This window comes from Acanthochromis polyacanthus, chromosome 12 (genome assembly GCF_021347895.1).
Source record: "Acanthochromis polyacanthus isolate Apoly-LR-REF ecotype Palm Island chromosome 12, KAUST_Apoly_ChrSc, whole genome shotgun sequence".
Lineage (NCBI taxonomy): Eukaryota > Metazoa > Chordata > Actinopteri > Pomacentridae > Acanthochromis > Acanthochromis polyacanthus.
The window spans coordinates 28,642,734-28,660,798 of record NC_067124.1 but is presented as its reverse complement, the minus strand read 5'-3'; the positions used below and the strand labels follow the sequence as shown (position 1 = coordinate 28,660,798).

The 18,065-nt window shown below is 39.7% G+C and overlaps 1 protein-coding gene across 3 annotated transcripts in view; it reads left to right on the top strand.

Annotated features, from left to right (window-relative positions):
• The window catches only part of LOC110954585 (lamin A), a 46,651-nt gene that overhangs the window by 25,916 nt on the left and 2,670 nt on the right, over positions 1-18,065 (top strand). For all 3 annotated transcript variants that reach the window (XM_022199176.2, XM_022199174.2, XM_022199175.2), the window contains exons 3-11: positions 9,609-9,765; positions 10,931-11,056; positions 11,667-11,837; positions 13,123-13,248; positions 13,431-13,651; positions 16,010-16,364; positions 16,631-16,738; positions 17,732-17,851; positions 17,931-17,993. In XM_022199176.2, coding sequence (XP_022054868.1) covers positions 9,609-9,765; positions 10,931-11,056; positions 11,667-11,837; positions 13,123-13,248; positions 13,431-13,651; positions 16,010-16,364; positions 16,631-16,738; positions 17,732-17,851; positions 17,931-17,993 — 1,447 coding nt within the window. The remainder of the gene's footprint in view (positions 1-9,608; positions 9,766-10,930; positions 11,057-11,666; positions 11,838-13,122; positions 13,249-13,430; positions 13,652-16,009; positions 16,365-16,630; positions 16,739-17,731; positions 17,852-17,930; positions 17,994-18,065) is intronic.

Sequence of the window (18,065 nt, the reverse complement as noted above, 5' to 3'; positions counted from 1 at the left end):
TGCATACAAACATTGTGTCAGCAGTGTGGAAAAGTTGCATTTCTTTTAAACTTCTGATTCTCAAAACCTTTTGGTGGGTTTGAAAGGCAGGCTGTCTTTTTAAACATTGCTAAAATGACACCATTTATCAGGGCTAGAAACTTTCCAGACACAAAGATTTGCCAGATTTTCACATTTCCAATGGTCTGTGAATGCATCATGCTGGACTTCCAGTTCTGTCAGGAAAATTAATCAAATCTCATTTTAAAGTTGTGATATTACATCAAAATCACTTTCTCTTATGTCTCATTCAAAAAAAATCCAAAAATGAAATGTTTCCACCAGATTTTGTAAAAGACAAAAAATTCTGTCCTCTTCAGTGCAACCAAGAAACTATAACTGATGAACAGTCACGTCATAGTTTTCAACTGAACTGCAGGCAGTGTTTCCATAAAGCACAGAGAGAGAATGACAATAGAGACTGAGAGAAGAATAAAACATGCTGGACGAATAAAATAAATCCAGCATGGCTTAAAAACAGTATACAGAGGAGCAAGGTATTGGAAGATACGTTCAGCATGGTGAAACGTCTCTCTGGACATAAAGTACAGAGTCGTGTGAAGAAGTTTATATTGGTCCTAAAAATTTGGAATACCTATAAGTTCTGGTAGCAACTGTATGCACTTGGAAAAATGTTATAGATGTTTTTTTCCAGTTTTTAAAATTTTGGGGTGGACAAAATTCCCGTTTTTTGAGTGTTTTGTGGCATTTTTGAATTCTCTTGACTTTTATCCATGGTTGTGCTGTTCCCACAGAGGTTCAGGACTTTCCACTGCAGTAAACATTGAGCCCACAGTGAGCAAAAAAAGTGGCAAGAGCAAAAGAAAACAGCCCAGAAACTGGTTGGGATTCAGAGGGTTAAACATGCTGGCAGGGAAAACTTCGGTGAGTGAAACAAATGAGGCACAGCAGATGTGCCCATGTGCAAAGCGCTGAACCTCCGACTGCTGCAGGGGAGCTGCTCTGCTGCAAACGGCTCCAGACTGCAGTTGTTGTGGGCAGCTCCCCGGTGTTGTCTGCGCTTGCATGTAGGTATCTCCAACCCCCCCGTACAAAGCAAATATTTTTGGCCAGGTTGCCTTGTGGATTTAACGAGAATAATTGAGTAAAGGAATGTTTGTGGATTTTTTTTTTTAAGAGTTGGTGCAGATCACAGAAAACTAGAATACAGAAATGTTGTGTTAAGTAGCAGTTGGGTTTTTTGTGTTGTGTTAAAAATCAGCACAAACATACAGCCTTTTTTATTCTTTATTTGGAAAAAGCACTGAGTGTGCTATCAACAGTTGACAGTGAATCATCCAGAATGATGGGGACACAGATTCTAGAAACAGATGTTGATGTTTTCTTTTCCTTTTTGTAAAATCATTTTTGTCCAATGCTGCTGCAGAGACTACAGCTCTATCAGTAGAAAAAAAATCTCCTGATGTCCTTGCATTATCGCCAGCAATCTGATCAGTGCAGGAGACACTGGCAGACACTGACCCTCAGTACTGAGAGCAAAGATTTGGTTTGCAAAGTAGGAAACGCAAGACAAGCACTGAATAATATTCTGCACGCACATTTGACTCGTACTGTTCTAGATTTAGAAATCTCGCTCAGGAAAATGTGCATCTGCTTCCAAGTAATACTTCATTTTAATTCCCAGTTCTGCTAAGGGACTCATAAAGCCGTTTATCGCGTGCGGCTGCAGTAGTTTGCACTCCGTAGCTTGTAGAAATTGAAGGTTATCCTGTGATTCCCTTCAGCAGAGCTCAAGAAGCTAACACTCCTGAGATATTTTGAAAATGTGCGCAGAAAATATCTTTATTCTGTTGCGTCCACAGTGTGGTGGAAATGTGCACACTGGCATGCCTGGCGACAAGGCCTTGGTTGCCGAGGCAACGGCATAGCAAAACAGGGGAGGAGAGAGTGGGCTTTTTTCTCTCTTTCACTCCACGAGGCGGAGTTCGTTTCTTGTTACTGGGCTGGACAAAGATAGCTGTGAGTCATCCTTGAGGCTGGGAGCCAAGCCAACAAATTCCTCCTCCTCAGATTTCTTGTCTCTATTATTCCCCCTCTTTCTCTTTCTTTTTGTCTGTGTCTTTTAACATTTTCCATTTCACACTCCCCCTCCAGCCACCCTCTCTGCCTCTCTCCCATCTCACACCGTCTCCGTCCGGTAGCTCCCATTTTGTCTCTGAGCCTCAAAATACGTCCACTTTAAATTTTATATTTTGCTTTGAGTTGCTTTAAAAATAAAGGTTTGAGAGTACAGCTGAAGAGGGTGGCATAATGTTGTAAACCTTACTATTTTTTTACTTTTCTTTAGAGTGTAGCCATTTGTGTGTGGGAGGAATAAAGACAAGTAGTCAAGAAAAAAAAGAATAAAGCTTGCCAAAATTCCACTTCTTTTTCTGTTTTTAATTCCGTCTCTTGGTGCAGACTATAAATTGTGCTGCCCCTTTGGCACAAAGGTCCCCCTCACTTTGCAAGCTCAGAAACAACTCTGCTGCCTTTGCTTACTCGCAACAGACTTCCCTTGTCTTGATGAAACATCCTGGTGCTTTTTGCTTTATTAATTTAAATGTGGTCTGCATTGGTATGCTGATTTCAAATTGCAAATTTCAACTGTGAGACTGTTAAATAACCACTCCACATGTGTCCTGAGCGCAGCCTGTAATGGATCCGACTGTAAACATGAAGTCAGAGGATATTTATGCTTTGGCTGTGTAATTACATACTTCATACTGGATTATATAAACAGGTAGGACCAAGCAAACGCCGGAATCAAGGACTCATGCTGGATTATGTAAATAATGCACGGGAACAGGCACTGTATGTTTCATAAGACTTTGAGGTCACATATGTACGCGCATTCGGATGCATTAAACCAACACCGTCTTCGCAGTCAGCACTCCCACACATTGCAGAACACAGTGGCACAAATATACACCCACACACACAGACAAGATTTCCCAGCACCCTTCCATTGTCTACACGTAGTTTTAGTCCAGGAGCACCATCCCGGAGGTGTCCGAATCAAACACCAGTGAAAGAGTAGCTGGGATCGGTCTGCCATGCTGCACTGTTACACATTTAGTAACCATTACCTTGTCTTCATTTTTATTTTCCATTTTGTGTACAGTTTAAATATTGTCTAGCAGACGATGAGTCATTGGCTGCTTCGGTGACAATTTGACTCCCCACTTCTGTCGCTGCTTTTGGAAAGATGCAGTTTTTTTCCCTTTGATAACTTGTGGCGTTAAACAAAAATGTTGTGATATTTGTTTAGTGAACACTGTATCCGTTGTGGTTGTTGCCATCTTGGCAGTGCTTGACTTCTAACTCCTGGCAAACCAAAAATGAGCAAAAAGGCAGAGCAGAGGTTGGAAAATGAATGTCTAAATGCTCATACCCGTGATTATGCAAACCTTTGAGCCTATATAAAATTTAAAGCAGGGACCCAATCTAAGTCAATTATAATTCATTATTTGCTGATACGGAGTTCTAATGTGATACCATTTAAGTTGTTAAAATCAACCCAGTGGCTGTGAAATCAGAAAACCTGTAGTCTCTACTTGAATGTCAGTGTTGTAGATTAGCTGTAGTACCTGGTTGTTCCACCAGGTGGGGCCTCTTACTTTTTAATATTGTAGAGACCAGAGGTGACGGTCACTCAGGCTTCAGGTAATTCACGTGGCAAGCAGAGAGAATTGTAGGGGTTTAGCTAACTGACACCATGACAAACTTTCTATGTCGCTAAATGACCTCCAGCTCGAGTTCATGTATCTGAAACAAACTAAGATTGACTAGAATTGTGTTTATAGATCAAAATGAAATATGCAACAGAACCAACTTGTTGTATGTTCACACGTGTGGTGACTTAAATAGAAACATCACCACAGAATGAATGTCCACTGGGCTTAGTTTGTGTTTTTAATTTACCAATTATTAATTGAAAAAGCTGCTGGTTATTGATGAAGAAAATCATTTAAAATCTCTAACTTGCTGCAAATTTTGCTCTCCCTCACAAGACCTGTGTGATCGTGGACACAAATTATCAACAAAGGATCAGACTTAGGTTTGTGCTAAATAAAGCTGATACACAGAATTTAAAAATGCAGTAATCATCTGCACTTTTTTATATATATTAATATAAAGTCTTGCACTTCTATGGAAATGGCCCAACAATAGCTAGAAATAGCGAAAACTCAAAAATGTGTATTTTGTGCAGTATGGCACAGTTAAAATGCAATGATTCATAAAAAAAGGAAAAAAAGAAATCAACATATCCAAAATTTTTCAAATTGCCAACACTTTTATTCAATTTATTTATATAGCGCCAATTGAGAACACGTCACGGTCACCTAATAGCACTTCCCAAAAATTCCCATTGCACAAACACTTGGCAAAAGTGAGAAGAATCAAAAAACATCCCAGTTAACAGGAACGGGGGAAAAAACCTCTGAGAGAATCAGGCTCAGAGATGGCAGCCATCCACCTTGACCAGTTGGGGTGAGACTGGGGATGAAATCTACAAGCTACAGCTATTTTACTACTTGACTACATACTTATGTCCTCTGAGTAAACACAGCCTGCAGTTAAGCTGAAATCTCAAGGACCATTAGGAAGCTTAAAATCCACAAATCTCTCTGTATTTACTGTTCCTTGCTGTGGTAAATGGTGTAATTTTGCCGATTATGTCTAGAAAATTTGTCTTTCAAATCTACAAAGGCCTCTCTCTCGTCCAGTGTTTTATTTCCTTACTTTTAGATTTCCCATCATCCTCACCATTGAAGCTTTACTTCAGCAGATCTTAGCATGCTGACATTAACATTTAGCTCAGAGCGCCACTGTGTCTAATTAATTTTTGAGCGTGGCTCCTCATCTCCATTGTTTAACTGTCTCCCTCCTGTGCAGCGTCATCTCAGGCCACTTAAACCGAAGCCACAGAACTATAAAAGTTCCTATTTAAAGCCTTCATGAAATTGTTGCTCTGCCTGTTTTTCAGCTTCAAGGTTCCTCCTGTTTTCTCGTTATTTTTGTGTATGAATTGAATGCAAATTGTCAAGCAGCATGTTGATATGCTAAAGCCACTTCTGTCCATTAATTCACTGCTGGAGCCGATCCACTGGGCCCATTAGCGGTAATGAACGTCACAGCAGCAACACACACTCAGCAGCATTCATCAGCTGCAGACTTGTGCTGCCTAAATGAAAAAAAAAAGACAAACAAAAAACATTAGGCCTGCGCTGTACGGTTTCAGGTAATGTTTGTGTCAAGTTGAATGCATGCACATCCCTAATGCATTCACACCTTACAGCTCAATTTGATAAAAAGTTTCTTTGTCTTGCTGCCATTATGCAGAACCGCAGTATGTTAACGAGAACTGTGGTGCATCAGAAATGTTCCACAGCAGCCTTGAAAAATTAGTTTTCATCACACCCAGAGAGTTATACAAGCCTCGGGGAGCATGGCCCAACCAGCGGGGGTTAAACTCTATTATCATGTATAGTCCCAACTAAATAGTAGTCATTAAAACATTTTACAGCAGTTTTCGTCTCTAATCTGCCTGTCTAGTTGTGGAATCTGATGGATAAACGTGTTTGTATGAGGCTGCTCTGTTACTGTCAACCTTTGTTGGCCCAAGAATCTGGGGAATGTTTGTAGATGTTAACCTATTATTCACTATCATAATTCTAAGTGTGTGTTCACCGGGTCGTAAAGCGTCACATTCTCCTTCGCAAGTTATTGCAACAAAAAGGTTAACTGGAAGAAATGTTTCCCTACTACCTTTGAGATGTGATCTACTCAGCATTCCTTCACGCTGTTATGTGTTAACACACACACAGATGTTGCAGGCAAACTCTCTGCCCTTGAGCAAAGCTTTTAGCGGCCGATTCTGTCAGTGATGTTAATGTTGCAAAGGAGTAATGCATGAACACCTGGTCTGCACATCCGGTCATTGAAATCAATTTATCTGCTCCAACTTTGGCATTTTTGACTGTATATACTCAGCTGTCAGTTTGTTAGCTACATCCAGCAAAAAAATATTGGTTCTAACACAACAGAGAGGCGGTTGATTGGCCGTTTCACCTTTATGGTTGCCATTGATGTGTCGGATCCAACAGTTTTGATAATGATATTTACTCACAGTACAAAAACAATGACAAATAGTAGCTACTGGACGTAACTCCAGTTCTACGAGCACACAGGGGAACAATGGAGGTTTGTTATGTAGCTTATATGGTGAATTTTAGGAAATTTGTGAGGAGAACAGCATCCATATTTTCACAGCAATGTTCCAGGGCTTTTTTTAAAATCAACATTACGAACAACAGCTTCTGGAAAACATTCTAATTTTACCAGTTTTAACAAACACTGAACTTTGAAAGCTTCATTTAATTGACCATAATCATCATCAGTTACTGTGTGAAAGCGATCATCATAGAAAAGAATCAGCAAGCTGTATCTGCAGCTCCTCTTAGTGTTATGGGATGTTATGAGTTTCAATTAGTCAATTATCTGTCAGTCTATTAAATTAATTGCCAAGTTTTTCCATAATCAGAAAAGTAAGTCATCTAAATATATTTTCTGGTTTCTTTCCTCCTCTATGACATCGTAAACACGATATTTATCATCTTTGGGAATCGCTGATCAACCTTTCTGCATCATTTTGGGATGTTTTGGAGCGTTTAGTGGACAAGATGTTTCTGCCTCCTTCCCAGAGCCTCTTGTGTACGATTGTGTGCAGGTTCAGCCATAATGTGATTTGGTCCCGCTTAGAAACTGGGCAGCTACTCAGACCTCACCTAAAATACTTATTCATATATCTGCTTTTTGCAAGTTCTTTCTCTGCTCATTAGTTATTTCTCTTAAAAATCCAACATGGTGCAGACTTGAAGCTTTAACTTGGCATGTGTTTTTTGCTTTGCCGACTTTGCTTGTAGGTGAAACTTTTCCTCTTACAAAAATGAACGTAAACACACAAATATTTCACTGTAAAATGCCCCCATTGTGTTCTACAAGTACACAAAAAGAACCCACAAACTTTGATATAATCCATGACACAGACTGGCTGACTTTTAGTTCTTGTTAAGTTCACTAAACATCAGCAGTGACTGTGAAAGACTCTGCATTGTGTCTGTTTTGTTACAGATTTTTTTTTTCCGTACATAAAGTAGTCATTCATTTTCTGTTTTCTGCATGTTCTTTTTTTTTTTTAACCCGTAAAGCTACAGTGCAGTTGTTGCCTCTTATTTCCAGGGACCGAGTTGCACTGTCATCCCCTTTGTTTATTGACAGCAGTAATAGAGGATGATTGCTGCATCATAAACCGATATAATAGACTCACTTTCCAGATCATGGAATGAACTCTGTACCGTTCAGTTTGGCTGCCGTGACCAGACGGAGGTCTGTGTGAGCAGCCTGGAAGACATCTCCTCCAGCAGATGGCCGTTATTAGTGACAGTGACAATGAGCCCACAGGGCCAAACAGAATAACAGAGACCATTTCCTCACTGACTGCGTACGAACCACCTATGCTGCTAACAGCCTCCCTCCATCCCCTCCTCAGTCTTCATTTTCTGCTGGGAATGTATTGTTTTTCCACAGACAGATCCAAGTTTTTTTCCCCTCCAAGCAGTACTCTAAATTGGTTCCTGTAGAGATGTTAGAGGGGAGGCGGTGCACGAGCACATGTGCGCCAAACGTGAATTCTCTTAATTCAACACAGGTTCCCTTGAGATGGAGCTTAATGGGCTCTTGTTCAGTACGGAGGGCTAATAACCGTACGATAAAGTGTTCAGTTAACGGCGGCGTCGGACAGCTGCTGCATCTTACAATAAGCAGTTTGTGTCGTCTGCAGCTTCTGTCACTGCAGCACAGTTACCCTGCTACTTATTAGGTTTCTCTTTAAGCAGAAATAAAGGAGCATGCTCTCTCTTTAGTACCAAGTTTGCAGACCTAAGGGGAGCTAAAAGTAAGACTATGTAAAGTTAAACTACTTCTAATGAATTCTATGGAGGACAGGAGATGATCAGACTGACACACCTTTCATTCCTTCTTCTCAGTTGATTTGCTGTCAGTGAATTCATTCCTCATATCAATATTAAACATTTACATCTACTGACACTTCTGTGAATTTTATAGTGATAATTATTCCTGTTTGGCCCTAAGCACAAATTTATTCCAATTTCAAAGTTATAAAGTTCGGATATTAGCAGATTCCAGACAGCCTCCTCTACATCTCTCTGCTTCCAGCAGTTTATGGACAGACACATGTGAAAAACATGAACATTTTGTAATATTTCTTTCCTTGATATAAAGGCGGAAATAAAAACATGCAAATTTCATCATATTAAATGCTGGAAGATCTGGATAGTCCAGACAGTTCTGGAAAAAAAAATCAGGGAACAGTGTGTGTGGGTAATCCTTATATGCAAGATAAGAGCTTAAAGGCAGTAAAAGAAGAGAATAGAAGTTAGATAAAAAACTAAATGCAACCATGTAAAGTGAAATATATAACAAAGTAGAATCACATCTTAGTCGTGAAAAGAATTCCATAATTAAATTGAAGTTAAACTCAATTGTACGTTTCTATGCAAAAACTCATTTTGTTTATTTCTGTGTATATATGTTAATTAGGTGGGTGGTCCTAACATCTGTCTAAAGCTGATTGGCCAATGGAGTGACATTAGGAAAGACAGAAATTCTTATTAAAAGTTAATGTTTCAAAATGATGGAATAAATTCAAGACATCTTTGTCATTTTATTTTGCAAAACTACCTTTATTTTTTATTTATTTTTGTTTAATTATCACTCCATTCATTTATATTTGTCATTTGTCGCTGTTTGTAAAAGTAATTACAAGTAAAAACATGTTCGTCGACAAGTGTTTCCTACTTTTTCTCCACAAATCTCACACTGACTCTTCTTGTAAGTGAAAGCACAAAAAGGCACGTATTAACCACTCTTCCTCATAAATATTATGTGGTGCACAAAATTATTTCCACCTGAAATGCTGCAGATTTTGTGTCCCAAAGGTGCAAATATCATCGACAAAATCCGATATAATTCACGACACGGACTGAGTGAGTTTTAGTGCTTGTTAAGTTCATTAAGCATCTCCAGTGACTGAAGAAAGTATGACTATAATTAAGCATGTTAGACCTTGACCTACTGTAATATTTATAATATTAAGAGTGGCAGCATGACTAAATATAAAAATACACATAACAGCAAATAATATTCAGCTCAAAACACAGATCTGTCCCCTATTAACGACAGAGGAAAGTCAATTCGGCTTTCAGTTACTTTTAAATCAAAACAATTACAGAATAAGAGGTTTGAAATCAGGATTGATGCCGCTTTAATTGTGATTCTCAGCTCTGAAAAAGAACAGATTATCTGTTCTCAGCCCACAATGAGCAAAAATTTAGTTAAAATATGCCACACAATCCTGAGAAACACAAACTGCCCTGCAGGAGAAGAAGAGGGGAACAAGTTAAGACTCCCCAGCAGGCACATGAAGACACATTCACTACTGAAGAAGCAGCAAACTAACATCCTCCTGCTTTCGCTCTTCACAGGAACTCTAAGAAGGAGTCAGAGCTGGAGGCCGCCCTGGTCAGGCTGAGGGACCTGGAGGCCATGCTCAACTCTAAAGATGCTTCCCTCAGCACCGCCCTGGGGGAGAAGCGAAGCCTAGAGGTGGAGGTGAAGGACCTCAAGGCCCAGCTGGCAAAGGTGAAAACTGTTTTATAAAGTCTTACATGTTTGTTGTGGGCAAAAAGTCCGAAATCCAAGTTTGTTGCAGCTCAGCAGCAGTGCTACACTCACAACAGGATGAGTTCAACTCAAGGACCTCCAGTCCTCTGCATAACGTTGAGAAAATAAACACCTAAAATGGCGCAGACACTGAGCAGGGGGGTTTGAAGCAAGTGAAGATAGAAGATTTTACTCTAAAATAAATATTTTTCAGTATAAATAATATTTGGAATCCATCAACTTCCGCTGTTGAAATGCTACAAGGCCTAACTCACATCATTAACCACAACTCTGTGATGAATGACCGTCTGTTTAAGCTGGTTTTGTGCCAAGTGCATAAGAAATTAAAGAAATCGATGCTGTTTGTGCAGAGGACTTACTGATTCCTGCGATAGAAAGAAGGAAAGAGGAGAGTTTATGGCTACAACACATCACTTTAAAGTATTTGCAGAAGCCAAAAACCTTGTTGCTGTTTGGGTGAACGTTAATGACACAACAAATGATAAATTACTTAAATGAATCACCAGCTGTCAGTCTGAGTAAAAAAGGAAAGTTTAAATTTTCTGATTCCAGTTTCTAAAAACTGAACATTTCTTTTGGTTTCTTTCCTCCTCTATGACGGTAAATAGAATAATTTTGGAGATGTCATTTTTCACCATTTCTGGCATTTTATAGACCAAATAATTAATTGATTAAATAACAGTATAATTTTGTTTTCATTGCAGCCCTGATGATGATTGTGTATGTGAAATGCTGTCTTATACACTCATTGGTTGGCACCTGTTAAAAGCCACAGTGACTGACACTTAAAATGATTGTCTCTGCATGTTGCAGTGACACTTGAATGAAATTGGTAATTGTATGTAAACCCTCCGGGCCGTGGATTCTGAATGAGGATAAGGTGATAAGACAGAAACTGTTTCTCTGCTGCTTGTTTTATCAATGAATGAACTGCAGCACTGACTCATGCACCGCTGTGGTGTTGCTCCACCTACTGGCCAAACTGAGGAACTAGGGCTCTTCTTGACCCAGACTTGGCTGCACAGACCAAACCTTCAGCTATGCTTTTTTTTTTTTATTGCTTCCTTGCCTGCCTTAAAGAGCATTTCTCTCATTTCACTTCTCTCTCCTCACTCCCTCCCAGTTGGACGGCAGCTTAGCTGATACCAGAAGGCAACTGCAGGATGAGATGCTGAGGCGAGTGGATGCAGAGAACCGCCTGCAGACCCTGAAGGAGGAGCTGGAGTTCCAGAAGAACATCCACAACGAGGTGCTTCACCTTAACACTTCTATTTTTACGCCACTGTCTCAGTCGTCTGTCCTACTTTTCATCTTTTCCACAGGATATCGATTCGCTTCCAACCTCCTACTGGTTTTATTCAGCATTTTCCCCCTCGGATGTGTCTTGCAGATGCACCTTTTTTGCATCTCACCTCTTCTTTAAACACAGTCCAGACAGAAACATGAAAGCTGTACACATATTCAAACACTACAAATATCAATTCTTGCTATATTTAAGTGGTAATTTTTGTGTTTCGGCTTGAATTTTGACCCAAAACTTGCAGCAGATGTGTGTTCTCCAAATGCAAACATAATGAGGAGCTGCTTAAAGATTTCTGTGCACCTTTAAACAAGTAATTACTGCACAGCAGCTGACTGATCAGTGCAATTAAGTTCATTGACGAAAGCAGGTTTCTGCAGGTGGAGTGTTTATTGTTGCTTGTAGAGCATGAAGCAAAGCAAACAAACCCAACATCAATAAAACGAGTCTTTTTGTAGCTGAATTAAGTTGTAATAAAGTAATTAGAGGAAGTTAAATCTAATCAATAAATCTCAGACTCGAGGTGTTTTCATGCATCTTTTGCTGTTGCTTTCTGCAGGAGGTGTCTGAGACCAGGCGCCGGTTTGAGAGTGAGAGGGTGGAGATCGACAGCGGGCGGCAGCTGGAGTTTGACAACAAGCTGGCCGAGGCTCTTGCTGAGATGAGAGCCCAGCATGAAGACCAGGTCCGTCTCTACAAGGACGAACTGGAGAAGACCTACAACGCCAAGGTACGTCTGGACGCTGCAGGAGGCTTCGCTCTGTCGCCACCTACAGTCCAACTGCTCACTGTAGCTCTACTGTCCTGTTAGCAAATAGTGCACAAGTCGAAAGTGTTTACTCATCAGTGTTTCAGATTGTGTCAGGGTGCAAAAAAAACCAAAAAACAAAACCTTTTTACCTGTACATGTAGGAGGAATATTAATTAAAACAGCGGTGAAAAGCATAACGGTACCAATTTTAAATTTAATTGTAAATGAAACCGTGAAATCTTCTTTGTTTAGCACCCCTTGAGAAAAAGCACCAAGAATGAATGCATGTAGTCATAAGTCTGGATGCACCTTCTCATTCCTTGGTTTTTATTTAATTATTTTATGCATTGTAGATTAATACTGAAGACATCAAAACTATAAAAGAATGCATATAGAATTGTGTTAAACAAAAAAGTAATCTTCACTATTAATCTACAATGTAGAAAATAATACAAATAAATAAAAAGCATTGACTCAAAAGGTGTGTTTTTCACAGTACCAGTCAAGCTTTTGACTGGTACTGTGTATAATATTATATAAATAAATACACACAGAAAGCGCAGTACTCCGTCAAAGCTGTTCATTTCTCAATTTGTGTTTTCGGAATTCACTGCAACATAGAATCTGGCCATTTAATATAGATCTACCCACAAACTAAATGCTTGCCTTGCAGTGAGCACAGGTGTGTGTTATGCATGCGTCTGTTATGTACAGATACCGAATTGTGTGACTGAAATATGTAGCAGGTGGCGTGAATTAATGCAGGCAGCTGGCATAGCGTTCACTTGTCATAGTTACAGTGATGCTGTGCCACTATCTCGCAATCTTCAACAAATCTGTGGATACAGACTGTAAGCCGCATCACTGCCAACATCTAATGAGGTGGTCCTTGTGTCAATTCTGACCTTCCCAGAAAATTTCATCCAAATCTGTTGTTCTATTTTTGAGTAATGTTGTGCACAGAAACACTAACAGACAAATGTACGCTGATCGTCACATAACTCTGCTGCATTCCTTGGTAGAGTAATAAAATGATTTAAAACAACAATCGCACAGAGATGAAAAAGAAATGATTACATGAGCTGATTCAGAAACAGAGCATTTACAGTAAGTAAAAATGAAAGATGTTAGTCTAGAACAAATATTTTTCAGTATAAATCATTTATAATTACTTGTAACATGTAGCTTTTGCTGTCAAAATACTGAAAGACCCCAGTGAAGGTTTTTCTCTGTTACTAAGCCACTGCTGTTCTTTGTCCATCAGCTGGAAGACGCCCGTAAGTCTGCCGACAGGAACAGCAGCCTGGTGGGAGCTGCCCATGAAGAGCTGCATCAGAGCCGGGTTCGACTGGAGGGCATGTCGGCCCAGCTCAGCCAGCTGCAGAAACAAGTAAGCACCAGCAGTGACACCATCTATCAGGCCACGCTGCTGTATGACCCACTCATTCTGGCACAAATGCTCCACATCTGTTTTCTCCACCTCTGAGCACCGCTAATTGATTTCCGCTCCGCCCGCCTCATCAACCAGCGCTTGTAGTGTGACTGATCCGCCTTTGTTTGTCTGTAAATCAGCTGTCGGCCAGCGAGGCCAAGGTTCGGGAGCTGGAGGAGACGATGTCGCGGGAGCGGGACACGATGTGGCGACGGCTGGAGGCTAAAGAGCGGGAGATGGCCGAGATCCGAGCCCGCATGCAGCAGCAGCTGGACGAGTACCAGGAGCTGCTTGACATCAAACTGGCTCTGGACATGGAGATCAGCGCTTACAGGAAGCTGCTCGAGGGCGAGGAGGAGAGGTGAGGCTGTCTGTAAAGAAGTCCTCAAAAAATACAGCCACTCTGAGAAAAGACTAACAAGTCAGTGACGAATTAGTTTCAGGAATAGAAATCGTTACTTTATTTACTCTACCAGTCATGCACAGATCAGGTACAATTAGCAAACAGTTTCATCAATGATATTTTAGAATCCCTGCTACCCTGCAGGCAGAGAGTTATGACTGAAACACAGCAGAAATTGTAGTTGTTGGGTCCTTCAGTTCCCGTTAAAGTGCATCTTAATGCTACAGCGTACATGCTTTGTGAAAAAAGTTTCTGTTTTAACCCTCTGAACCCCAAAACAAGGGTTTTAAAACCATTTTGATGCCAAATTACGTCTTTTATCAGAGCAGAACAGAAAGAATCACCAGATTTTCCTATTTCTGATGGTCTTTGAACTAGCCATCTGACATATAGTTCCACCTGTAAAATAAACTAAATCTAGGTTTAAAATTGTGATATTTCATTAAAATCACTTTTTTCAACATGTCTCATTCAGAAACACAAAAACATGAAATTCTGCCCTCCTCCATGATCTCCAATGATTGCAGTTAATGCCAGTAAAATATGTCATTAATTGTGGAAATTGATAATAATATATATAACATAGTTTTGTCTTTAAAGTCCTGAGTGTGAATAATTATAAAATATCTGACGATGCTTAAGAAAATAACACCACCATACACCTAGGTGCTGTAGATTTCTCCAGCACTGTGAAATACAGAGAGATTTACGTAAAGCTGACAGGCTTAATCACATTGTGTGAACTTACTGAGCTTGAACATAACAGACGTTCATCTATGTAAATCCTGCTTCAACCTTTGTTAATTGTACACAGCAAATTAACTGAGTTCTTTGACACCTTGTTCACAGTTTAGCAGCTAAATACAAACACAACTTCACAGAAATACGTAAAGCTGACACTGAACAGTCATATGCAGGCAGAGAAAGGCTTCGTAATTTACAGTGGCAAAACACATTTATCACTGTGAGGAAAATGTTACTTGCCAGTGTAACACCTATATAGTAATGACACCATTAGCAGTTAAATTGGTTCCCTTTAAGTCTTGTTATCACAAAGCAACTCCATCTGCTGTCTGACATTATGGGAAAATAAAGACTTGATGTATATATTGTACTATTATTATAAAGAGAGTATGTCTGCAAAAGAGGAGCTTTTGTTTTCACCTGGGAAATTATGGGAACTCTGGGCAAAGATGGCAAAGAGGAGCTTTAAGTAACTGTTTAAAAAGTTATTCACATTTTTCAATCATACTTTTTTTTTTTATTTGAAATAACGGAAAATTTCTGGAAAATAATTATTTTTTTTGATTAATGAAATACAGTAAAAATAGTGTCCTTTAATGGTCAGATGTAAAATAACAAACTACTGTTTGTAAAATGCTGATTTTTGATGCTGACATCATTGCACTGTTTTGGCTTATTTTTGATCAATGTATTTGTTTTTTACTGTCAGCATGTAAATAAATACTGTTTTCTGGGATTTTAGTGCATAATTATCTGTAATTTGAAAAAACTATCTGGCAAATAGCAGTTTAAGAAGTTATTTACTGTTTTTCTATCTTTAATACATGTACTTTTTCTTTCAAAAAATGTAAAATAATATTTACATCTGATTTAAAATTGTGTAATGCTATGGTCAACCATTGTAAAAAGAAAAAAAAATATTTGTAAAAAAAATACATATTTTCGACATGGATGTGATTTACAGTTTTGGTCTGTAATTTAACAAAACGGGAAAAAGTGAAATAAATTTATAAATTTATTATACCAAGTTTTCTTTCAAATAACAAATATCTGTAAAATAAAGTGTCAGTTTTACAGTCACATGTTGTAAAAGAATGACAAATGCACATTATTGTTTGCATTTTTTATATAGTTGATATGCAAATTACTAAAAAATTCCAACCAGGGAATTGAAAATTAGCTTAATGCTATACACTCTGTATGCAATACATCAGATGTTTTCTATGTTAATTGCATGGTCCCTGATCAAATAAATAAATACATTTTATAAGTTATTATCTGTAACTTAACAAAATAGGGCAAATCTGTCAACAGTAAAATCTTCCCAAAAAATTCTTAAAAACACTCTTGTTAGAATTTATCCCAGCACTGTGATCAGGGTTTCCACTTCAAATTGGGATTCTTATGGTATTTGTGAGGCTTTGCAGAAAACGGAAAGCAGTTCATTCTTTGCAACAGTAACTTCACCTGACTTCAGCTTCATCAGGCTCTGTTCAGGACTCAGTAAGGCTGGCATCTTAAGCAGCACATGCATCTCAGTGGGTCTAAACCTCTTCCTCCTCATCTCCCCAGGCTGCACCTGACTCCCAGCCCGACGCCCGTCAAAGTCACTGTGACTCGGACCTCTGGCTCGACTGTCGGCCACACAAGTCGCCTGCTGCAGTCCTCCGGCGCCGGCTCGACCAACGGCCAAACCAGCCGCCAGGTGCAGTCCACCGCCACCGCCTCCAGCAGCCGCAACTCCTCCGGCAAGAGCGTGAGCAAGAAGCGGCGTCTCAATGACAACGACAGCGAGACGTCCAGCATGGCGGGGGGCACCGTGACCAAGACTCGTATCAGCCAGCAGGCCTCGGCCAGCGGGCGAATCACCGTGGATGAGATCGACATGGAGGGAAAGTACATCCGTCTGAGCAACAAGGCTGACGAGGTAACCCATTTCATACCCTTGTGAAGATGCACGATGAGATGCTTTTAGTCTTCTGACACTGACTGCAAACATTTGCACCAGTTCTTACCCACACAAGCACGTGTGAAAACAAAAAATTATATTCAACAGCTATTTGTAGCTTCAGCTTTTACTTCATTAGTCTTGAACAAATCTTTGTGTTCTGTTGTGTCTTATTTTGTGTGGAATGAAATAATTTTCAGTTTTCTCTCCGATCACATGTCCCTCTTCACATTTCTGTCATATAGGACCAACTGCTGAGTAACTGGCAGGTGAAGAAACAGGTCGGGAATGCCACCCCCATTGTCTACAAGTTTCCCCCGAAGTTCACTCTGAAGGCTGGAGGCACTGTGACTGTACGTTACACCGAGTTCTGTTCATCCTCCTGTTTTTAATTTTACTAATGATGACTCGTTTTTAAAGACAGTCAGTGATTTTCTTTGTTTTTGATGAGCGGAATGATGTTGTGTTTTAAAAAAATGTCCATCTCAGTCTTTTCTACATGATAATGCACCGTGTCAGTATACTGTGAGGTAAAGAGTGTAAATCCAGTGTTTTTATTTAGTGGCAACTTCAAGTTAATGTTAGCTCACCCTTTAAACTCCAAGTAGTTTTTGGGCATTTTTTTTCTCTTGTCCAATTTTTACTCACTGTGGCTTCATTTTATACTGTATAAAGTCCTGAATCTCTTTGGAAACAGAACAAGCATGACTAGAAGAACTCAGAAATGTGTAAAATTATCACACAGTTATAATTTTATAAATCCTAAGAGTTTAGGTTCTAAAAGTTGTTGTTGCACAGAAATGTATTTCAATATACAATATTTTTACAAGTGTCAACAGCTGTGAAAAAAACGATAGCTCTGAATTTTCAACTGTTGAGCTAAGACACCTTTATTAACCAGACATGTAGAAGAAGGCGATTTTGGACAAGACATCACAATTTTGAGCTTATTTTGGGTATTCTTCTTGATGTATTACACATGATGTATTGACAGACTGGTGGAAAAATGAAAAGAGTTTCTGGCTCTGATAAATGTTTTAAATGTGACCGTTTATTTTTTATTGAATGATGCCTCATTAACCTGCCTGTGAGTTCAGATGGTTTAGTTACTAACTCTGTGACCTTTGATGCAAATAAAGTCAATGATGCACAGGTTCCCAATAGCAATATACAAACAGAATGACACATGTAGCGTGAAGGTAACCGTTGAATCTCATAGGCATAAACTGGAACTGAAATGAGCCCCAGAACCAAACTGGAAAGTGCAGCTTCAGCATGTTCTCGATGTTTTGTCCAGATGTTGGAGGGGATGGTGTGCTTCATATAACGGGGGTTCTCCTTTTCAGATCTGGGCTGCTTCTGGCGGTGGAACCCACAACCCTCCCACTGACCTGGTATGGAAGAGCCAGAACTCCTGGGGCACCGGCGACCAAGTGCAGACCATCCTCATCAGCGCCAGCGGAGAGGTGGGACCAACTTTACGTTATAAATAAATGCTTTTCCATTTGACTGCAGTGAATGAACAGTTTGTTACTTCGCCACCAGGAAATGGCCATGAGGAAAGTGACGCGTACCCTGTTCCAAGACGACGAAGACGATGAAGACACGGTAAATTTGTCTTCTGTTGCCCCATAAGAATCCTGCAGGAGCTCTCCCAGTGGAGCAGCAGCTGATCAGTAA